Below are 24,543 nucleotides of genomic sequence, written 5' to 3'. Positions count from 1 at the left end.
GTCCCTCCCTGTCTCCAGCAATTGTGCAACCCAATAAGGACTGTACATGGTACTGTTTCTGCACATTTGAATGTGTCTTAAGTGCACTGTGTTAAACAGATAGGGCCTTCATCCTGCCTGAAGAAAGTCATCTCCCCCAAGTTGCCATCATATCTACCTGATGCTGAAGAGCTTGTTTTTTCCCCTCAGTGAAAACTACCAATATATATGGAGAGAACATTGTTCTGCCAGAAGGTGGCAGAAGTAAAATAGGCACATGCTAGCCTTATCACCTGGTACAAGAGTTCAGGGTGTGGAAGGCTACAGAGAAAATCAAATCTTAATTCTCAAAGTATTTCTCAAAGCATTAGATTTGCACCGTCATCAGTAAGAGTCTTTCTGGCTTGATCTAGTCATTTTAATCTGGTATATAATTGAAGGGCGATTTCAAATGAACCCTCAAGTACAATACCACTTCATTAAGCACATCTAAACTGTTCCTTGGTTTGAATCTGGTGCCTCAACCAAGAAAACAGGCTAAGAATGTCAACAATCTTCCCTCTCTGACCCCCTCTGGGTTCGGATTCCACTTTCTCATATCCTGAGTATCCTTGTCCTTTTAAGCTGAGCAAGGATATAAGAGAAGAAGAGGTGATAGAAGAGAACAGAGAGAGATTTATTTAAAAAGAATAAAACCCCTCAGTACTTTTTGAGCCACAGTACTTTATCAATATACTGGAAGTTTAAGGTGTGTGTGTGTGTGTGTGTGTGTGTGTGTGTGTGTGTGCGCTCGCGCGCTGAATGTCTAGAAAACAGTGGATCAGAATAATAACTTCATTTCAAGTATTTGATACAGATACTTTAGATTTAGTTTTTGTGGTGTGACATATTATTTCAGTTCTTCTCAAAAATAGAAATCCCAGTGAAAAGTTTCGATATTTCAGTGTGCTACCAAGCCAGATTCAAGGTGCTCTTGGTAACATATAAGAACATGGGGTCTGACTATATGAAGAAATTACTGTTCCCATATACGTAGAATTGCTCCTTTGTTAAGATCAGAGGTCTTACAGGGAGCAGGAGCGGAAAGGAGAAGAAAGTTCTGTTGCAGAAGCAGAGGTCTCTTGTGCCAGCAGAACAGCAGTGCTGGATACAACCCTCTATCTTTATTGTGCAGATCCCAATACTTAATTTACAGGGTAAAATATTTGCAACTTGGGGGGAATTTCTGAAAATCTTAGAAACTGTCATGGGTATCACAAAATACCCAATTCACAGAAGAAAAACTGTCAAAACTGACCTGCAAAAAAACCAACATGGGCAAAGTAGTGTGCCTCCCCCCCCCCATAAGAGAAATTAAAAAGGCAGGAGCCTCACCCCAAACAGGCAACCCTCCAACCAAGCAATAAAAACCACAAATGTAGATACACACAAACATAAACTGGGCAGTGGGGGACATAAACTTGGATTGGGTACTGTTTACAGATTTGTTAAAATTTAAGTGGCATATAAATTGTCCAATTTTATTTTATTTTTCAACTGTGATGCCCAGAGGCTATTCTCCTGGTGGTGCTGCTATTAGCTGAGGCACACGATATAAAAAACCCGGGGGGTGTATTTCCTATGGTGGCACCGGATGAATGCAACTCCCTACCCTCAAAAATAAGGCAGGCCCAGCTGTGATCAACTTTTGATGCCTGCTTTAAAAAGACCTAGCTGTTTATTGAGGTAGTTTGCTAGGTAATAATTCTCAGCCTGGGATAATTTCCAGCTTTGCTGACTATAGTGGATGGAATCTTAGAATCCTAGAATTCTCCAGTTGAAAGGCACTCCAAGGGTCAGCTAGTCCAACCCCCTTGCAATGCAGGAATCTCAGCTAAAGCATCCATGATAGATGGCTACCCAACCTCTGCTTAAAAACCTCTAAGGGAGGAGAGTCCACAACCTCTTAAGGGACAGCTCTTACCGTTAAAAAGTTCTAGATGTTTACTGGGAATCTCCTTTCCTGTAACTTGAATCCATTGATTCAGGTCCTACCCTCCAGAGCAGGAGAAACCAAGCTTGCTCCATCTTTCATGTAACAGCCCTTGAGATATTTGAAGATGGTTCTCATATCTCCTCTCAGTCTCTTCTTTTCCAAGCAAAACATACCCAACTCCCTCAGCTGTTCCTCATAAGGCTTGGTTTCCAGACCTTTGATTATCTTGGTCACTGTCCTCTACTCATGTTCTAGTTTGTCAATATCCAGAACTGGACACAGTACTCCAGGTGTGGTCTGACCAAGGCAGGATAGAGCAGTACTATTATTTCCCTTGATCTGGATACTATACTTCTGTTGATGCAGCCTAGAATAGCATTAGCTTTTATTTTGCTGCTGCTTCATCACACAGTGGACTTGTGTTAAGCTTGTGGTCTACTAAGACCCCCTAGATCCTTTTCACATGTGCTACTGGGAAGCCAGGTGTCTTCCATTTATGCAGCTGTCCTACGTAAGTATAGAACCTTACATTTGTCCCTATTGAAATTCATGTCGGTAGTTTAGGCCCAGTTCTCTAAACTAAGATCATCTTGAATCCCAATTCTATCTTCTGCGGCATTAGCCATCCCTCTCAGTTTGGTGTCATCTGCAAATTTGATGAGGATCCCCTCAATTCCTTTGTCCAAGCCATTTATAAAGGCGTTGAACAACTACAGGCCCATGACAGATCCCTGTTGCACCCCATCTGTCACTTTTTTCCAGGATGACAAGGAACCATTAATGAGCACTCTTTGGGTTCGGTCAGTCAACCAGCTACAACGCCACCTAACAATTAGAGTGGTTTAATGTTTTAATGTGTTTTGATCCTGCGGCATTTTGTCTGAATTTTGTAAACCGCTTTGGTGTCACTAAAATGATGAGTGGTGTTCAACTTATTTTAAATTAAACAATATGCTGCAGTTTGATTAGCCAAAAACATGTGTAAGCACTCTGGAGAAAGCTGATAATGTTGGAGAGTAACAGGGCACACCCACAGAGGCACCCCTTGGATTCTGCCGCCTGATTCAGCTGCCTCTGTCTGCCTCGGCCCTGTTCTCAGTTCACGTGGCTGAACCGAACAGGTTTAGGATCCAGCCTAAGTTCCCTCCCCTTGAATGCCCCCCATTTTGGAGCCTACACTGAAGAAGAAGAAGAGGAGTTTGGATTTGATATCCTGCTTTATCACTACCCAAAGGAGTCTCAAAGCGGCTAACAATCTCCTTTCCCTTCCTCCCCCACAACAAACACTCTGTGAGGTGAGTGGGGCTGAGAGACTTCAGAGAAGTGTGACTGGCCCAAGGTTGGCAGCTGCAGGTGGAGGAGCGGGGAATCGAACCCAGTTCACCAGATTACGAGACTACTGCTCTTAACCACTACACCACACTGGCTCTGCTGGGCTGGGCTCACCCAGCAAGGTCCCAGCTAAGCCAAGCATGGGAAGTTACACCAACTGTTCTGGGAACAGGGGCCCTTCCTATAGGTTTGATTCCTCACTGAGCGATCTTCAATGTCAATATATTGACATTAGGCAGGCGCCATTAGTGTATTCTTTAAGATATCTGACGAAAATGTTTCTGTTTCAGAGGGCCTATTCAGACACACAATTGTGTTTCATCGTTTTTAACAGTTTTAAAATGTTCAAAATATATTTTCCCTTTTAATTTTCATTGTATTTTCATTACCAATATGTTTGCTGCCCTGGACCCCTTTGAGAGGAAGGGTGGGGTATAAATTTGATTAAACAAATAAATATATTTGTTTGTTTGCAGCAGCAAATAATCAGGAGTTTAATAATAATAATAACAATAACAATAATAAACACAAGTCCTGTCACATTAAAAAATGGTTCTTAAAGTCCTTGTTTGTCTTCATTGGATTTCTTTCAGTGGAATGAAGCTCAACTGCCAACTGCCATTGCTGTTTCAGGATTCTTAAAAAAGAAAAAAAAATCATCAAATGAGAGCTAACAACCCCACCAACTTACCTTTACCTAATTTTCACTGTTGTAACCTAAGTTTCCACGGAAACAGGGTTGAAAAAGCCGCCAGTAGCCAGCAGGCAGCCGGCAGCTGAGAGTGAGAACTCTCCTTTGTCACTTTCCACTAGTGGATACATGCTGAGCACTGAAAGTGCCAGTTTGCAAAGCCACCTAGATTTCTAAAATTTGCACCCCATTTAGAGTTTAAATGGGAGTGAAAGTGTGTGTGTGTGTGTGTGTGTGTGTGTGTGTGTTTGGGCTGGGGGTGGGGGAAGAGGTGATTAAATTAACCTACTGTTTTTCACCCTGCGATTGGCACAATACATTCCAGAAAAGGTGAATTGCGGAATTGACTTTTGCTTTATTAGATATATTTCTTTCTTTTTATTATTATTATTATTTACATTCTATATCTTTACAGAATTACTTGTATATATGTGTGTGTGTGTGTGTGTGTGTGTGTGTGTGTGTGTGTGTGTGTGCATGCAATATGTATGGTTCTGCTGTTTTCAGGGGCTATACATGATACCCTTTTTGTCTTCCATGTCTATTGCACACGTTGCCAAATGATAAGACCCATTCCACCACCAGGAGGATATTATAAGTAAATCATAGACATAAATCACCCTGTGTGACTTTGGGAGATTACTTTTAACCAGGAGCAGCTTGTTGCCAATGGAAAATGAACGTTCACAGAACAGCGATAAACATGTACAAACTGACAAACCCATCCCTGCCTTCTGTTTATGCATCTCTATGTCTGCAAGTAGAAAATAAGTTATCTACTTTGATAACGAGGCAAACAGTTGTATAAGAAGAAGAAAATTATGCTGCAATCACAGGCATACTTAATGCAGAGAAACTCCCACTTGAACGTATTTGGGCTTACTTCTGAATAGGCATTTTGGACCTCACTGGTAGAAAGGCAGCACTTTCTTCGATATTACACACACACACACACACACACACACACACACACACAATCATCAACAACAACTTCTGGTTAAAAAGCTTCTTTATTTGGAAACCAAATACTAAAAATGTTTTATTCGCTAATGCAGTATTACAGATCTTAGAATTAAATAACGTAATAGAGCAGCTAATAGCACAGATCTTGGAATTAAATAATATCATAGAGCAAAAGTTGACTGTAACTGCGTATTGTAAAGATTGTCAGTAGCAAAATAGTTGGCACAGAAGTGAAGCTTGAGCATTCTTTCACCCTTTCCCTCCTCCCCACAAGGACAAGGATATAGTTGCTTCATGTGTGTGAAACTCAACTGACTTGCCTGTCGGATGCAACAGAGAGCAGAGCACGCAATGCCTTTTCAGTTTGCAAAAGTGTGTTTCCATTCAATAAGCCACACTTGATTCCCCTATATTCTTTTTCAATTAATCTACAGGAGTAAAGGGCCGAAACCTATAAGCCTATTTTACGTTTTAGTTCTCAGTTTATAATGCAGAACCTTTGAAGCTGCTTTTGGCTATATAAAGATGTAACTCTCTTGCTTGGAGATGTAAACCATAAAGGAGATGCCTAGTGTAGTCTTTTTAGCTGCACTTTTTATAATTTATCTGCATGTACTTTTAACAGAACGACTATTCACGTCCTTTGCCAAAAAGTGTAAATGCTTTTCTTTTTTTTAAAGGGGAGGAAATGCAAAAAGATGAAAACATGTAAGTCTAATTTTAAAAATCTTCTTTCTCTCTCTAGCATTCTACGATGGGATAATGAGACAGATGTCTCTCAACTGGAAGGACATTTTGACATTGTTATGTGTGCTGACTGGTAAGTACATAAAAAATCATAAAACTCATGTGAGGTGGGGGGGAAGCTTTGCTGGAGTAATTGTGCTGTGCTGCTTGCTGATGGCGAAGCAAAGTCAACAAATGAAGCACAAAGCCACCTTAACCTCAACAAATTAATATTCATCTCCATGTGACAGTTATAAGGTAGTCTTCTATCACACAGTAACTTCTACCACATTATTTCCCAAAGATTGATTTTGAGAAGCATTTCCATTTTCTGGAATTGCCTCTGTTTCATGCTTGACGTATCAGTAAATGGACGACTTAGGCAAATTGCAAATAATTATGGCTCAGTGAGGAACAGTCTGGAGAAAAGGGAGTTTATCAACACAAACAGCTCAATTAGCTTACTTCTTAGGAAAGATCTGACTATTGATATAAGAGGATATATAGTCTGTGCTCCCCAGTAAATCTTTGGGGGATATTTCCCCCCGTTTCTCAAATCTGCCAAACAAAAGTAATAACATGCATCATCTAAGTGACATTGAGATGTTTGAATTAATAGTACATTAATTGCAATAAAAAGAAATCTGAGAAAAACACACACATCTTTGATTGACTGACAAGTTACAGAATAATGTTTTACTGTATATATTCAAGCATCTAGGTAGATTTAGCTGAATATAAATTACATTTTTAAAATTCTGCTGACGCACCCAGTTATATAAACTGCACAATGGTTCCCATAAGGTTATAAAGTGTATTTTAAAGATATCTATTTTACATAAATATAACTTCATGTATACAGCTTTTCTTAGCTGTATGTTATCATAGGAGAGCATGATTTAGATCTGTAGCAATCAGTGAGAGTTCAGCTATTGACTTCAGTAGGATGCAGAAAGTATGCAAAATAAAAAGTATTTATAAAAAAAATAATTATTGTTCCACAAGATAGTTCAGTCTAAGTGACGTCTGAATCGAAATGATTAAACTAAAGGTTACCTTCCCATTGTGTCCTAATATGTGGAACTAACTCATAAGCTAGACACATGCTTTTAAATATTTGGCATTACTTCTCTGAATGAAATATTTATGTTTCTTTCTAATGCTTCCTAAGTATTTCTTTGTCCTTTCTTTTCTTCTTTTATGACTTCCCAGTGAATGAAATAAGGTTTCTCTTCCCGTTGCGTTGCATTTCAGAAAAGTTCTTTGTTCCCAAAAAGGACAGACATGGGTTTCTAACTAATCACTGGTAATGTGCCTCAGAGATACATCATCTGATTAAAATAAGGAGCTAAACAACACCATATGATTTCAGCAAGTAATTTAGTAAATGCCTTCCTCACCAAATATTAGAATGGATACTCTAGGTTTCATTGCACAGATGAAGTTAATGCTGGACAGGATTAGATCAGATTAAGTATGAAAGTCAGATCAGAGTGCTGGCGGACATGAGGAGGAGGGCAGCAGTCTTCTCGGAGGCTTAGACAAGGCTCGCATATGGATGTTCTCCAGATTATGTGGGTGAAGCAAGGTCTTGCCAAGAGATTTAGAGTTAAATTTGTTCTTCACACAAATATCAAAACAACCTGGCCATGCCATCTCTTATATTCCTAATTCTCACACCGTGTTATCCTATTTGTACTATGGAGAATAGCAGAGCGAGCAAGATTTAACTCTTACCACTCTCCCCCAGTTTATTCCTCTCATCCTGTGGGTAAATTGCTGGCCATACGGGTAGATTTATTGTTGTCTCATTAGAAAACAAAGGATTGCCCTTAATAGATTAAATACACATTCACTCGCCAGACATGGAAAACACGTATCGCATTGGCTCTATTTACACTGAACCATATATAAATTTACACTGAACCATATATAAGTAGAAAGCAAATTTATAAAACATTTTCACTAACAGCCAAATGAATGTGAGATGTGGAACACAGATTTCTTAAAAAACACTGGTTATTTTGTTGGCCCGAGGTAAAATGCAAGTGTACCTCCATGTTTCTTTAATAAGCATAAAATAACACTTTTTCCTCTCCATTTTTCTTCATCTTCATTTACAGTGTGATGAACTATCTGGGCTGCTGAGTCGTGTTAATATTTAGTCTGCATCATTTCAATGCTCACTTTCTTTCCAAATAAAGAATCACTTGAATGATATTTTCACCCTAAATATTCGTAATATTATAAGATGTTCAGTAAGTGGGATAAAAACAAAATAAATACAATGATTTAGCAACATGGGTGTAATAATATTACCCAGATCATTGTCAGTCATTAAGATCTGTAATTAGAACAAAGCAGAAACCTGTGTTCAAATGTTAAGTAGAATGACAAATTCACGGAGCACTATTTCTAGCAAAGGTGGCAGTGTATGAATCTCTGAATAACTAAACATTGGCACTACTTGGTTCCATTTACAAGAAAACAAGCTCCATTCATAAACATGTTTCAAACTCATACTGAGTTTCAGCTAAAAATATACATGATTATGAAGAGTAGTGCTATGTTTAAACTCTTAAATCATCCATATATTTTCATTCAGTCATTTGAACACATTGTATTCAAGGATTGAGAATATATGAACAGTGTATTATTACATATCTTTTAGATTATAAAAGAAATCAGAGGCAAGCTCAATAGTGGTTAGCTGCTGGAATTGTGTGTGTGTGTGTGTGTGTGTGTGTGTGTGTGTGTGTGTAAGGAAACAATTAAAAATAATTGTGAAGCAGTGCTTAAACAGAAATTTAAGGGAAATATGAGGCAGCATTAAAGTCAATGTTGGGTTATGGTTTATTTGTATACCGATTTTTTTGGCCCCAAGGCCCTGAACAGCATACTAATAGAAAATAACAGAATCAAAATAACAGAAAACAGAAAAATCAGAAGATACCCACCAGTCATCTTGGATAAGCTAGATCACTAGTGTGCACGTATTGTGCGCTTCTTTTACACTGGATGTGTCAGTGAAAACACAGAGTGAAAGGAATCCTAACTTTCAGGGAAAGTTCACATGTCCAGTTACAGAGAGAGCAAACAACAAGGAGGCATCCGGTTCCTCCAAAAGTTAGATAAAGGATGGTAATGAGAAGTAAATGAGCCATGTTAACACAATTCATTTATCATATGGTAGCCACAAGCATCAAACAGCAAACCTAACATGTTACCCTTATGCCAGGGTTCCGTGTTGCCGGAGCCCATTTCCCAGCAAGCGTGGCCAATGACCAAGGATAATGGTGTCCACTATATGTAGAACCAAGAGACCGATTTATAAAACCTCTGCTCAAAAATGGAACACACTCGAACAGGGTGGAAATCGTGAAATGGCTGCTGAGTGATACTGATGACTTCGTAACTTATAAAGTAGCACTATACGTGTTGGCAGCTAAGAAGATCAGGAGAAAAGAACTAGATAAAATAGCTGTCAATTGCAAAGGTGATTCGGACATTTAAGCTGGCGCATTCTACCTGAGAAGCCATTGCTATTCTATCGTATGCAACAAATAATTTTTAGGAGACGTGATTGTGGTTTCTTATATCTGCAGTGCCTGATGTTTTTATGGTTTTTATGGTTATTGTTGCTTTTCTTTTTGTTCCCTTCATGAATGATGCCATGGCCTTTGGCTAGTGCGATAAAGTTGTTGATGATGATGATGATGACCAAGGATAATGGGAGCTGTAATTCAGCAACACCTGGAGGACCAAAGGTCACCCAGTCCTGCCTTCAGTCGTAGGAAGTGCAGGTGGGGCTCTCCCAGCTTCCCAGCACAGTGGGTTTGTATCACTTGCCAAGAGGGATGGGGCTTGGGGGAACTTGGTGTAGTGCAGTACATGGTGATGGAGCCATTCCTCACCGGCCACTACTGCATGAATTACACTAGCATCTCTGGTTTCTGTTGGCCATAGAGGCTCACTGGATGTTGTGTGTAGGCAAGCAGAGTTGTCATGTTGTTGTTGTTTAGTCGTTTAGTCGTGTCCGACTCTTCGTGACCCCATGGACCAGAGCACGCCAGGCACTCCTGTCTTCCACTGCCTCCCGCAGTTTGGTCAAACTCATGCTGGTAGCTTTGAGAACACTATCCAACCATCTCGTCCTCTGTCGTCCCCTTCTCCTTGTGCCCTCCATCTTTCCCAACATCAGGGTCTTTTCCAGGGAGTCTTCTCTTCTCATGAGGTGGCCAAAGTATTGGAGCCTCAGCTTCAGGATCTGTTCTTCCAGTGAGCACTCAGGGCTGATTTCCTTCAGAATAGATCGGTTTGATCTTCTTGCAGTCCATGGGGCTCTCAAGAGTCTAGTGGCCCTTTTTGCATCAGAACTATGCCATGCAGTTCTGCCGCCGTCAGGAACTAGCATTATTTAAATCCTATGCACCTGTCCCATAGGAGCTGGCACTCACCATCATTATTGTATTTTTGCTTATTATTAAAATATTTCATGCTTATATACAACTATCTGTGGCACTGCATTACAAACACTGCTTTTATATAGCACCCAAGATGCTGACATCTAAGAATGGGATTGCATCTGCCTCCATTGTTGTACCACATGCGACTGAGGAGTTTAGGTTTCTTAGGATGGAATATAATAGTGCTGGACGACAATAGCTTTGAAGGCTGTGCTTCAAAGTAATTAGAAAATTAAAGACAATGGCATCTTGCCTTAAAAAGAAAAAAAAATCACCTGGGTGGCAAGGATAAATTTGCAGTGGGGTGCATCAACGTCCTTTTATTGAAGAAAGTATCTTTATGGCTTTGTGTGGATGGCAGGTATATTTATTTCAGGCACCAGTCCATCCATTTCCAGACAGGGGCAGCTACAGAATTTGCACACATAAATTCCATTTCTGAATTCCTTTCAAAGTTCTCACTGAAATTGGCACCAACTGCATATTGTCTATATATTGATAAGACTGCGCTAAGAATGTAGGCGGCAGCTTGTTGCGTTTTGGAGTAATAACATTGTTTATTTAGATCTAGCTTTCCCCCGCTCGTTTTCAGTTTTTATGAAAAACTGATGGTCTGGAAGTAAGCGCTCTCCCCCAACCCCCCAATAAATGTGTTTCAGTGCATGACAGCTTTGCTGTTTACTGAAGCCGTGCAAAACTGTAAATGACAATGAAGAGTGAACAACTGGAAATCATGTCTGAACCACCAGCCATAAACTGTGATACTTGGCTGTCACATTACATGCAAAATAAAAAGATTTGACATGATAGCTTATAAAATATAAACATGTATCCATGCTCCAGAGATGCGCGCAGTATTTTGCAGACAATAGTACAAAATATGTGGGATTCAACAGAGAATGGCATGTGTTCTCGCTGCCTTTTCTGGAATGTCGTCCTCTGCAGTTTAAAGGGTCAACTGACACATATCCTCCAGATGCCATTTCATATACCTGCATGCAGCAGCCTCAACACATCCCTTGCATCTTTTGTGCTTGGGGGCCAGGGAGAGGGGGGTATGTCAACTTTACAGATTCTGTAGAGCCACTGGCGTGGCTTTTTGACATTCCCCAACCTTCTTATTCAGCGAAGCTCTTTCACCATCAAGAATAACAGCATTTAGTCCTGATGCCTTCTGAGAATGAATATTCTTGCTGGGAAGAAATATGCTGAGCCCAAGGCATTTAAAGTTATGATATGTTCCCCATTTTTGAAGCTAACATATGTCTTGTGAAAGCAAAACTGGTGGACGTACCTCTAGTGGCTTTCCTGTAGCATGAGTGCGCATGGAGTGACAGAGCATTAATCACATTACAGTGGTAACGAACATAAAGGTTCTATAACAGAAAAGACTTTACCATTCATTCATCTATAAGCCAGAGTAAAATGGATGTCTGTAAACAAGGAACCAGCACGGACATCTTGGTTTGTCTTGTTCCATAGATGTGACAAATTATCAGTCATATCACAGGGTCAGTGATTTTATAGGATAGGGATCAGACCAAAGGACTACTTAGCCTAGCATCTTGTTTCAAGCCGTGGCCCACCAGATCCCTCTGGGAATCCCAAAAAGTGTACATAGGTGCAACAACCCTCTCCCACTTTTGTTCCTAATCACCTGGTACTAGCCATGATGGCTGTGTTCTACCTCCACTATCAAAGGCAATATGTCTCTGAATACCAGTTGCTGTCAATCAAAGGAAGGCAGTGTGATGTTGCACCCGGGTCCTGCTTGCAGGCTTCCTCTGGATCTCTGGCTTGCCACGGGGGGGGGGGGGGGACAGAATGCTGGACTAGATGAGCCTTTGGCCTGAAACAGCAGGACTTTTCTTATATTGTTATGGTAGTTCAGAGGCATACTGCCTCTATTTCGGTTTTTAAAACTGGGGGCATTTCAGAACAGGTGAGTAGGAGAAGACAGAATTTTCATGCGTTAGGTAATCAAGGGGTTGAGGAAATGGTAACTTCCCTACAGCTACAATTAACCAAGTGGCAAGTAATGTGCCGTGAAGCAGTTGCTGTTTGAGATTATACTATTTTACCAGTCTTCTGTCTGCCATTTGGACCAGCATGGATCAGTGAAGTACCCATGTGGGTTGCTGTGTCAGGCACACACTAAATTCTTGCTCCTGACACTCAGAATTCATCTCAGGCCCCTGTTCATTGACCACGTTGCTAGCGGGTTCAGCCCTCCCCCAGTATGTCTGATAGCCATATCTCAAAGTCCAGCGTTAATAATTGGCATCCTGGTTGGCAACAATTCATTTCGGCTAAGGAACTAATGGTCCTGCTTAATGCTCTGCCTTATCCAAAAGACAGGGACGCTGGTGGCACCGTGGGTTAAACCACAGAGCCTAGGGCTTGCCGATCAGAAGGTCGGCGGTTCGAATCCCGCGACGGGGTGAGCTCCCGTTGCTCGGTCCCTGCTCCTGCCAACCTAGCAGTTCGAAAGCACGTCAAAGTGCAAGTAGATAAATAGGCACCACTCCAGCGGGAAGGTAAACGGAGTTTCCGTGCGCTGCTCTGGTTCGCCAGTAGCGGCTTCGTCATGCTGGCCACATGACCTGGAAGCTGTACGCCGGCACCCTCGGCCAATAAAGCGAGATGAGCGCCACAACCCCAGAGTCGGTCACCCACCACAACAAGTCTGAAGCAAGTTGATAATATCGGAAAGAAGATTGATGTGCTCCTGTTTGACATTATTTTTTTCCTCAGGTAGAACATAGTGGAATTCTATTTCAAAAATGAGATTAAAATAGTACTCCTGTGGCACAATGGGTCAGTGCCTCTGGCTGTTAACCAGAAGGTTGGTGGTTTGAGCCCACCCAGGGACAGCTGTGGACAGGATTCCTGCATTGCAGGGGGTTGGGCTAGATGACCCTCAGGGTCCCTTTCCAGCTCTACAGTTCTATGATTCTATGACTCATCCAGACCAGCCTAGCCCCACAAATACCAAATCTGATGGCTGCAATGATTCTATGATGGCTACAAGGAATGGAGCCTTTTCAGTGGCGATGCCTTGCAGTATGCCTTAATGAATAAATAAACTCCCTAGCTAAACTGGCTAAAATTGTAATGAGAGGCCAGTTGTGTGGTGAGGGATTTCTACTGTAGAGCCTAAGTATGTAATGCATTTTGCTGAGTTTGTTTTTATCAAGTTGCTCTCTCCTGGTATATTGCTGATTTTAAATATGTCACCTACACACACACACACACCCCATCACACAGGGAGTCTTTTTTAGGACTTTAAGTTGGCACAGAATTTTTTTAAAACAGTCCACTAAAACTCTATTTTTAAAAGCGGGGGAATAGGAGGGCTTTGTTCTGCTGTTCGTTTGCCCTGTGAAATGTGAAATGCTACTCTTGCCTTATGTTATTGTATTGATTCTGATTTCTAATATGCCATCTGCTTAAAATAATAAAAAAAAAAAAACACTAATCACTGACCATTTATTCTTGTTGCATAGCAAAACATTTCCGGCTGACCTTTCTGCCTTGAGCTTTGGACAAAAAAATGGTTACAAGCTTCAGAGTTTGTTTGTTTTCTTGTTTAAAAAGTGCATGAACTGGAAGGAATTTAGACCTCAATTTCTCCTTCACAGCAATGTGTAAACATATGTAATTAGCCTTGTACTTATCTGCATTAGTATCATTAGAACTGAAACCCCTTTTTAATCTGGATTCTGTTCTCTTCTCAATGTCAGCCTGTTTCTGGACCAGTACAGAGCTAGCCTTGTGGATGCAATAAAGAGATTACTCCAGCCCAGTGTAAGTATGTTTCTATTTTCTCCTGAACACGGGCTTCAGAATAATTAGTCTGTGCACAATGATTGAGAGAGTAATGGAATGGCAGGATTAATGTCATGTAATACTTTAATACTTATTATGTCCAACTTCAATTGAGTCTTCTAATCTATCAGATTCCTTCCTAATCATAAACTAGGAAACTTCTTATACTTGGCCTTCTGATAAGGAACACAGTGGGTAGTAAAATAAATGAAACCGCTTCAAAGATAGTGTGAGATTATTTTTATCAAAGCGTTTCTTGAGTATTTTCCTTTGATAACAATGTCTTCATATTAAAGTAAAATTCCGATATTGAAAGTTTTTATGTTGGCTTCTGTCATTTGTAATCCTTTCAATGGTAACCTTTGTCATTGTGTATTTATTTATTGCAAAGTACCATTTTTATGTCTTTCATTGCTGCTTATATTAAGTGAATAAAATCCTTAGACTGATCCATAGCCTAAAACTCTGCTTCTTTTGTCTTTCTTTCTTTCTTTCTTTCTTTCTTTCTTTCTTTCTTTCTTTCTTTCTTTTTCTTTCTCTCTCTCTCTCTGTAAGTAAGCTATACATTTACATATTATAAATGGTAGGACATAGTAAATACAACAGTGAGTGACAACAAGTATATATATTGGGACTGGATGGGGAACATATATTATATGATGGTTTAGCCGCTGCTCATTATATAAACTTAAAATTCCTGACGCGTGCACATACATGAAACTAATACATTTGTTTCAGACCAAAAAATAAATTTATCTCTTTATATCATTCTAGATAAATAATTTGATTTTTAAAATTTTTATCCTCAAAGGTTAGGGCTGCTAACAATATTTAAAGGCAGCATATGAAGCACTTGAGCAAATAAAACATTTAAATACGAAATACCTTAAAAGCAATCCACTCTTAACAGAGTGTCCTCCTTAAACCCAATCATGAAATACTTGCCGGAATAAATAAACAGCTTAACATGGTCAAGAATTGTTTCCATGGACCAGGGCTGAACAGCCACATGTTAAGTTAACCCCACCCTGGATGGTTAAGTCCAGTAAGAGGTGACTAGGGTGGCGCTGTGGTCAAAACCCCTGAGCCTCCTGGGCTTGCCAATCAGAAAGTCAACAGTCCGAATCCGCAAAACAGGGCGAGCTCCCATTGCTCTGTCCCAGCTTATGCCAACCTAGCAGTATGAAAGCACACCAGTGCAAGTAACCACACCACCAGCAGTTTTTCAAGGGGGCGGGGAAGAGTGGGGCATTGAAAAATGGAGCCAGACACACTCTCACCTTCTCGTACTTGACCTTCATGAGCCAGGGTGAGCATGGCTCCAACTCACCTGAAGGAGCCCAAAAGCCCAAACCCTTTTGCATTGCTTTTCCAGGGAGAGCCCATTCACCCTGATAAAGCAAGCCGTTGCGAAAACAGGGGCTCTATTGCTCCTCACAAGCATTTCTTTTGCTTTCCCATTTGAATGCAGAAATTCTGCGTGTGTCGTGTACCTTGAGTATAATGGCTGCTTCATTCTAGCTCAGTCCTGTGCAAATCTTCTCGGGGTAAGACCCATTTAATTCAGTGGGGCTTGTGTTGTTGTTGTTTAGTCATTTCGTCATGTCCAACTCTTCGTGACCCCATGGACCAGAGCACGCCAGGCATAGGGGTAGGATCCAGCCTTAATCTCTTTTCTCGGGGATCATCATCCTACAATTTCAAGGGTTCTTTGGCAGAAGTATATTTTTGTATTGTAGATCGTATGACCTTAGTTTCAACACACCCTGTATTGAACAGTTTGATACCCGGACCCAGTGCTATTTTTCTAGAAAAAGAAGTACCGGATCTCACCATGAACACCTCCCTTGTTCTCTTAGAATGGCAATGGCGCCCATCTGAGAAATGCCGGAACTGAGTTCTGGCTGGAAAAAAGCCCTGCCCAGACCCATTGGTAAACTTGAACAGTATGTCTGCCTCGTCTATCTGAACACTGAATCTTGATCCTTTCTTCTGTGCCCTCAGAATACATGGGATCCCAATGTTAGGTTCCTGTCTAGCATGTGAGATTGGGATGACCCTTTGCCAAGCAGTTCATTATGCTATTGGTGCAAAGATGATGTCAGACCAAAGAGGGATTGGATGGCAGAGTGAGAGGGTTTTTTTTCCACTTTCAAATTCTAGCTTGAATGAAATATTGACCTCTGTACTTCACAACTTGTTCCTCTATGTATTTGAGAATGTAGCCAAAATGCATTAGTTACATTGCATTGTAGGCTCATGCTTAATTCATGCTACACAATTGCCTCTGGGTCTCTTCAAATATTTTGAGTTTTCCAGCATCGTTGTTTATGTACAAATCAGTTTCTCACCATTTCCCTCCTAGATAATTAATGCTTCTACTTTCTGGAAATGAGTTCCTTTCTCTCCCTCTCCTTTGCGTTGCTTCATTTTAATGCTGCCTTTTCCCCTAAGTGGACCGGTCTAGTGTCTGTAGCCCCGTCAGGGAGAGCCTGCTGATGGTATTTGGGTCACAGCGTCCATTCGTACAGTGAAAGCCCAGAGGCTAGGGATACTTACTTTCCTTTTGAGATATCTCTAACAGATTATCCAAGTTCCACTGAACTCTCTTGGAAAAATGGCAGTAGCAGGGAGCCAGTTGCTTTTTCAGTACCAGCAACAATAGCAATGAGAACCCAGCTGTCAGGGCTGCCTCAGGTCCCAGCTCACAAGAGACCAACGCCAAGTCCAGTTCATATAGAAAGAAGTTTATTGAAAAGTATTGTCTGCTCCACAGCCGAGGCGCGCAGCCCCACGTCTGTTACACTTAGACCGCTGAAGTCCCCTCTGAGTCAGTCCCTCCTCTGCACCAGTTTAAGAGGGCTGTGCTGCTCCACCTCTTCCTTTCTTTCCTTTTCCGCAGGGTCTTTCTGCCCCCTGGGGTTTCGCCCCTCCTGGATTCCCCTGACGCTGAATCCCCAGACAGCTCTTCCCCCCTCCTGCGTGCTTTGGGACCTGGCTCCTCCTCCGGGCTCCCTGTGCTTCCGCGCGCCTCCACATTTGAACTTGGCGCGCGTTCGCAACCTCTAACCTTCCTCTTGACAGTTACACTACTCCCTGCACTACTCCCCTCCCCTTCCGGGAGGATGTCTTGCTCCGATCTCCCCTCCTCCTCTGCTTTCGGACCTGCTTCCCCTGTCACACTGGAATCTCCACCCCCTTCACTGCGCTCTGGCGGAGAAGCCGGTCCCGACTCCCAGCTCCCACTTTGGGTTCCCCTGCTGGTCCCCTGCTCCTGACGAGTCCCCCCTGTGACTCCCCTTGGCCTGACCACCGGCGCCCCCTTCTGGGAATCTTCCGATTCACTTGAAAGACTCATGGAATCCCTCAAGTCATCGTCATCCTCTTCCTCGCTGTCCTGGGATTCTTCCCCCTCGCTCTCCATCTCCTCCCTCACCTGTACCTCTGTCCCTGAACCCCTGACACCAGCAATTAGGAAAGGGTTATGGTAATGTGTGTGTGTGTGTGTGTGTGTATGGTGTGGGTGTGCACTAATGTATACATCAGCCCTCAAGATGAGCCTGCAAACAACTTACATCAGGAGTAGCCAATATGGTGCCTGTCGGATATTGTGGATGATGGGAGTTGTAGTCCAATAATATCTGGAGGGCCCTTGGGTTGGGAGAGGCTGGTATGCACTGATACCAACACAGCTGGTCAAATTAAACTTGGAAACCAGTTTAATCGCCTGCCTTCCATCAATTTAAATTAAATGTTAGAAAAACATAATTGTCCTACAGTAGGTTATCAACTATTTTAAAAATCGTATCAGCAGCTGCAGAGTGCGAGACAGCAGGCTTTACATTGCATAGTGACTTTGTGGTCATGCACATGTGTTAGTACTAGAGATGAAACATCTTTCAACCACCCCTCCTCCCCAATGAATTTTCAGTTTTAGAGATTCGAGGGAGAAAACCGAACCATGGAGAATGAGAACTCACATTCAATTTTTACATACGCTGCCTTGCAAATACAAAAGACAACATGTATTCATTACCGATGTAAATCAGTTTAGCATCAGTAGCTGCCTTCTAAAAAGTTATGAGTGTTTTCCCTAGCTGGAGTGACCTTTACTTGCTTTGATGGAGGGTGGAGGGTGTGTTGGCAGCTTGCAGAAACCTGTGACTTTTGTGCAGCTAGAATGTGGCCTACTGTGCAAGATTGGAGTCACAGCCATTGTTCCCCCCATTTTTGCCTCTGGCCCTGCCCATCAATGGCATGCTGCCCCCAGAAAGTTGTCCACGAAGGAATTTGGGGTGATGCTTTTCGATGGAACAGCAGTGAGGAGGGATCAGGAAAATGCCGTTTGTACAATAAACATACATAAACACATACGTAATTTTATTTGTATGCCGCCTTTCCACCGTTCAAGCCAAGCTCAAGGCGGCTTACATCATGAAAAAATACATAACTGCAACATAGCAAAAGTAGCCATCAATAGTAAATACAAAACCAAACTGAAGAGTTTCCACATAAATCACAGCAAAAAAGGTACCCCTGCCGGTACGGGCCAGTCTTGACAGACTCTAGGGTTGTGCGCCCATCTCACTCAAGAGGCCGGGAGTCGGCGCTGTCCGGAGACACTTCCAGGTCACGTGGCCAGCATGACGAAGCTGCTCTGGCGAGCCAGAGCAGCACACGGAAACGCCGTTTACCTTCCCGCTAGTAAGCGGTCCCTATTTATCTACTTGCACCCAGGGGTGCTTTCGAACTGCTAGGTTGGCAGGTGCTGGGACTGAGCAACGGGAGCGCACCCCGCCGCGGGGATTCGAACCGCCGACCATGCGATCGGCAAGTCCTAGTCGCTGAGGTTTTACCCACAGCGCCACCCGCGTCCCAACAAATCACAGCAAAAGATACCCCCCAAAAAAGAAGCAGCAGCAAGAGCAACAATTCCCACCCAAACAACACCTCTGCAGCCTCAGGCCCTGCCCTCCCAGGTCAGGTGTTAAAAAGGCCAGAGCTTTGTGTAATGCTCAATTCTCATTTCCAGTAGAAGAGCCAGTCTGCCCAGGTTAAGTACCTTAAGATCAGGGCCAGAATCAAGGATCAGCAGGGCTGGCATCTGCTGAGGGCTCACACTCTTGCCACACACTGACAAGAACCCCAAACCTGCTATTCCTCTTTCACCATTGCAACCTACTAGTTCACTGTCCTTCATTTTGGTCCTGAGTTTCAGTAGAGTATCGGTAGATGCCACTGATAAATCTTCCACTCTCATAAACTTTGGGATGCAACCCATTGTGTATATCCATCCTAATCGTGAATGAAATGGAAGATGAATTCAACACAATTTTCTTTGCAATTTGTGCAGTAACGATGCTTTTGTTGTATTTAAGACACGTAGCAAACTTTCTAACATGTATGGACAAGGTGAAATAAGTTTTATCACATTTAGGTGTAAATATTATTTGAGTCTCTTTAGTCAAGCAGCTGCATATTCTGAACCATTTACTTTCCAACTGTGAATACTTTCCCAACAGAACAATGACTGCTTTAATGAGCTCCTTGAATTTTTGATCACGTTTATGCCAAAGGTGATTTATTTACAATTTTAAATAAAAATGTATAAATGTTCTTCTTAATGTTCTAGGGGAAAGCGATGATATTTGCTCCAATCAGAGGGAATACTCTGAACCAGTTTTGCAATCTAGCTGAAAAAGCTGGTTTCTCTATCCAAAGACATGAAAATTATGATGAACACATTTCAAACTTCCACTCCAAGGTTAGTTTTCTGCTCGTGTTAGATAACACTTTAATCCGCATTGCATTTTGAAGAGATCATGGTCCTTTTGGCAGGTAACCTAAATGTTTGATTAAAGTACTCTTAGGTGTGCTGCCTCTAAATAGCTATTTTTTTGTATCTGATTATTCTGTGTGGAAGAACCATCCTTTATCTTTGCAAGTCTAGAAGAGCTTTGTAGAAGCTTCTCCTGTTTACCATTTCCACAGAACTAATCTGTTCATTCATAAGGGTCTAATTCAAAACATTCATATGTTTAATTTAGCTCATCTCATACACATCTATGGCAAGCAAGCACATCCGTTTTAAGCCGAAAGCCTGAAGCTGTTAACTCCATTTAATGCTGGAATATATGAAAATAAATAGGAGGTGAATGTCTAATTGTATCATATTGTGGTTTAAATCCTTATCTAACTGTTTTATGGCTGGGTCAGTTGGCAGCTTCAAGCTGCTAAATCTCATACTGAATTTCACTGTTGTGGGGGTATATTTCAGATCTAGGCACTACAAGATTTAGGTCAAAGGCGCTTATCTGAGTGTGATTTCTAAGCTTGCTTACATAAAGCGACTTGTTATCACTCTTCTCTTTCACTACATATAGATGTAGACGGAGAGAAGGCAACACAAAAAAAACTTTTTAGGAATTCCCTTCTTCCATGCTTAACAGCCCTACTTATCAAAATCAGAGTTATTACTTGGGGGTGGCTTAGTTCACTGTACATCTGACACCGAGAATTGGACTCTTATCAGAACTGCTTCCTTCCCTTTTCTTTTTCCTTTTCTCCTTCTCTGTCTCTATGGAAGACCCCATCAAGCAGTTGGCTGGAACTTCCAAATGCCTGTGATTGGTCTCCTGTGCCACAAACCATGGCTAGGACCATCTGGTCACAGGGTAGAACAGGAAGCAGATGTTCCGGTTCTCTGTGCCTGGGTGACATATATGAAGCCCCAGTTCAATCTCAGCTTTGCAGAAAGGAATATGTAAGAGGCAGTCACCATATTGCTGCCACATGGAAAGATGCCACAGTGCTAATGCGAGCAGCTCCTTTCATGGCTTCCTCTCTGTCTTAAGCCAGGAAGTACAGGTGGAGCTGAAATGGTCAAGTGGCTCAGCAGTATTGTGTCTTCATAATGGTGCATTAATAAGGCTGCCATCATGGTTTTCTCTCTGCCTAATGGCTGCTGTTGGCTCCTAAGTTCATTTATCTAATATTTGACACAGTCAACTAAAAACCACATAAGTGAAGGAGCAGGCCAGACAGCTGTGGTGTTTTCACAGTGCAGTGCTATTTCAGCCACTGTCCATAGACTCAAAATTCCCCACAAGTCAGGCATGGCCAATAACATTTATGTTGGAAATGCCATGGTCAAGCCAAGGCTTAATATGGTGTCCATAGCATTTTACCTGGATACTGTAAAACAAGGATCAATCCATCTGCATCCTGAAGCCAGAACAGGACAGTTAGTTACAGCAAGGTCAGCTTCTGAGATCCATAGGCCAGTGAGGGAGCTGTTATATAACTTCCCTATGAGGAAAAACTAAACTAAATTATACTTCAGAAGAAAACTAAGGGGCATTGTAGAAAATATGCCAGAATCCGTGTTCATTCAATGAAACTGACTGGCAGAAGGTTTGGAGCAGGCAAAAGAGAAAATAGGTCTTCATGCAAACTATGATGTAGCATGATGTGCTGAGGGCCACTAGCTTATCTTGGGGGCTTTACAAAGCTAGGTCTATTGATAGACCACCCCCATCATTCAGCCCAGACACTGTGGTCCAGCTCCGAGGACCTTCTGGCAGTTCCCTATTGCAAGAGGTGAGGTGACAGGGAACCAGGCAGAGGGCCTTCTCGGTAGTGGCACCTGCCCTGTGGAATACCCTCACATCAGATGTCAAAGAAATAAGCAACTATCCTACTTTAAAAAGAAATCTGAAGGTAGCCCTGTTTAGGGAAGTTTTTAATGTTTGATGTTTTATCGTGTTTTTTATATTCTGTTGGGAGCCACCCAGAATGGGCAGCGTATAAATAAATTATTATTAATATTATTATTATTATTATTATTATTATTATTATTATTATTATTATGAGACACAACCGCCAAAAGGAATACCTAGGTTTGGAAGCAGGATGTCATTGATCACCAGCTGCTAGGGGCTTCCCTGGTAGGCATTTGTTTTGCCTCCTTGTTGAAAATAGGATGGTGAATTCAATGGCATGGCTCCTCTTGCATTATGTTCAGTGATCTACCCACAAATAGAACTTACAAGCAGTTACTCAAGCCATTCTTGTCTCAGCTTTTGCAGCTCCTTTAAGAGCCAGAGCTTGAACTGCCAGAGTTACATGCCACTGTCACTGTCCAGCTTTAGCCTGAGCCTGTTTATCCTATCTATCCCACTGCAGTGTCAAAGAGGGATATTCCGTGTTTTGGACTACAAATCCCATTGGCCATGCTTGCTGGGGCTGATAGAAGTTGTAGTCCGAAACATCTGGAGGGAATCAGGTTGGGGGAAGGTTTGTCAAGATCCCAGAATTCATTATGGTGGGTTTGCTGGGACTACAAAAGTTACTTTTCCTGGGTAATCAACCAGGATTTCTGTTAGTTATGGAGTTGGTTGTGAAAGGGGCTTCTGGGTGTGACTCTTGTGTTAAAATCTCAAGAGGCATTTCCCTTCATTTAAGACTGCTGAAAGAATCTGACACACCCGTTTCCCGATTTTGCAACATATTCCCGATCCATACTATCAGAAGCAAAAGCAGATCGTCCATATTAAGTTTCACAATACAAGGTGTGTCAATAAACTGCAAGTAATCCCATCTCATCCCCTTCTTTTGCCTTCTACATGTCTTAGAATTATGCAAAATATTTGGGTTAGTATTTCCCGAGATGCAAATTGTTTGCCTGCCACCACTGGAGATAATCCGGTTCTTGAAACAACTTTACGCTATTGCACAAGCAGCACCTAACTTCCACCTGGCAGCAGTCAGGAGGGAAGAGAAGGGAAGCCGGGACCATTCTACCTGCAGCTGAAAGATCTGCAACTTTGGGGTCCTCCTCTCCACCCCATCTGGGAATTAGAAAAACTTGTTGCTAGGAATGTGTTTTGTTTGCTTATTTCCTCCTCCCTTCCATCCACCCTCCCAATCAATTTTCCCTTTGTCTTCATGTCTTTTTTGCATTGTACGTCTATGGACAGGTCTGACTTGTTTGTTAGCAATCTGTAAGCCACTCTTGGAGCCATTCATGGCTGAAGAGCAGAGTAAGGATTCTTTAGATAAAGAACAAACATTAATCACCATGTGAAAATCAGGTCCACCTGGAAGCGAGCACCCACTTTTGTGATAGCGAAAAACAAAAGTGGGGGCATTGCACAACTTGTAATGCACCAAGCTGAACACAACCCACCAGTCATGCGTGCCAACAGCCCATCAGGGACTTGGCGGAAGGAGGGGGAGCTTGTTTAGCACTCTGCGTTATGTGGCTGCATTTGCTTTGGTCCCAAGCTGCGTAGGCTTGCAGAAGGAGGGGAATGCAAGAGAAGGCACCAAGGCTGTCTCAGCCCATGCAGGATGGCTCTGATGACTGATTGCAGCCGCACCGTTTCTCAGATAATGGCAGCAGCTTCCCAGCTGGTGGGAATAGCACTGCCAGTAGCTTCCCAACTGCCCATGCTTCTGGCAGGCACAGTGGGGGGCCTCCGCAGTGGCCGAACTGCCTGATGGAGCCCAGCAGAGGGACACCTCTGTGTCATCCTCACCCCTTCCAGTAAAGGTTGGGGCTTTTACACAGCATGGGCCGATGTAGATTATGACCTTTCAGGACAGAGATCCATTCATTGACTGTAAGTCTGTGGTCCTGTTCTTTGCTCTTTGGGTTAAGGCTAGAAATTTGAAAGACTTGAGGCCAAAGCAGATGTTGCCTTAAGTGTGTCTAGCAGCTGCAAGAGAGGTTTAACCCTTTCCTCCCCAATGAAACTGCCTAAAATTAGGGAGGGGCTTCTTCTAACACTAGCTGTTACAAAGAAGGGTGAATTTTGACAGTCTTGCACCTGGGGGCTGGGAATCAAGGGATAAACCTCCCCTTCTTGTGTACTACAGACCCAATGAGAATTGGAGGGCTCTGCACCAGATTTTTTAAACGCTCTTGGTTGCTAGCTATGCCATTAAAGTAACATTTGTCATAACTCCCATACATTATAAAGTGTCCCTCTTTACTAGAGCAGATTCCTGTTTCCTGGTGCTTGTCTTTGGTCAGTTATTATCTTTGGGGTTTTTGTTTTCCTTTTGGGAATGCCTTGTTAAGACCAGTATACTAGTTAGCATAAATTGCTAGCGTTGTCATTCTTCGGGATCCGGTTGCCTGCCCAGGGGAGTATTTGAACGGGTTGGTAAATAAATTTCATTTCTGGGGCACTTGTGTGTCAGTGATGGTGCATGAGCACTTACATAAGGGTGCTTCCAGACAGGGCCTTCATTTGCAAACAGGTAATTCAGATATCACTAACGGGACATTGGCAATATGCTTTTTATCAAAGTGGGTGGCGATGCACACTAGCGTTTTGATGCCAATGACATATGGATGCTGCAAAAAAAAAAATTGCATTCACGAGGAGACCTAATCCTGCAATAAACATCCTACTGGAAGCATCCTAAGTGGCTTGCTGGCCATATAATGATGGCCACCATTGTGAATGGCTTTTAAAGAGACAAATTAATGGAAGAGGGGGCTATGTTCTATGTGTGTATCAAGCTATGCTTCTGTGTGCCAGTTGCTGGGGAAGACAAGTGGGGATGGTGCTGTT

At 42.3% G+C, this 24,543-nt stretch overlaps 1 protein-coding gene across 1 annotated transcript in view; it reads left to right on the top strand.

The window, feature by feature from the left end:
• The window catches only part of CAMKMT (calmodulin-lysine N-methyltransferase), a 239,651-nt gene that overhangs the window by 208,550 nt on the left and 6,558 nt on the right, over positions 1-24,543 (top strand). Inside the window, exons 8-10 of the mRNA XM_028724823.2 lie at positions 5,686-5,760; positions 13,876-13,939; positions 19,593-19,724. Coding sequence (XP_028580656.2) covers positions 5,686-5,760; positions 13,876-13,939; positions 19,593-19,724 — 271 coding nt within the window. The remainder of the gene's footprint in view (positions 1-5,685; positions 5,761-13,875; positions 13,940-19,592; positions 19,725-24,543) is intronic.

The sequence above is a fragment of the Podarcis muralis genome, chromosome 3, assembly GCF_964188315.1.
Source record: "Podarcis muralis chromosome 3, rPodMur119.hap1.1, whole genome shotgun sequence".
In the NCBI taxonomy this organism is placed as follows: Eukaryota; Metazoa; Chordata; class Lepidosauria; order Squamata; family Lacertidae; genus Podarcis; species Podarcis muralis.
The sequence above is the reverse complement of the archived record's forward strand: the minus strand, read 5'-3'. Positions and strand labels throughout refer to the sequence as shown.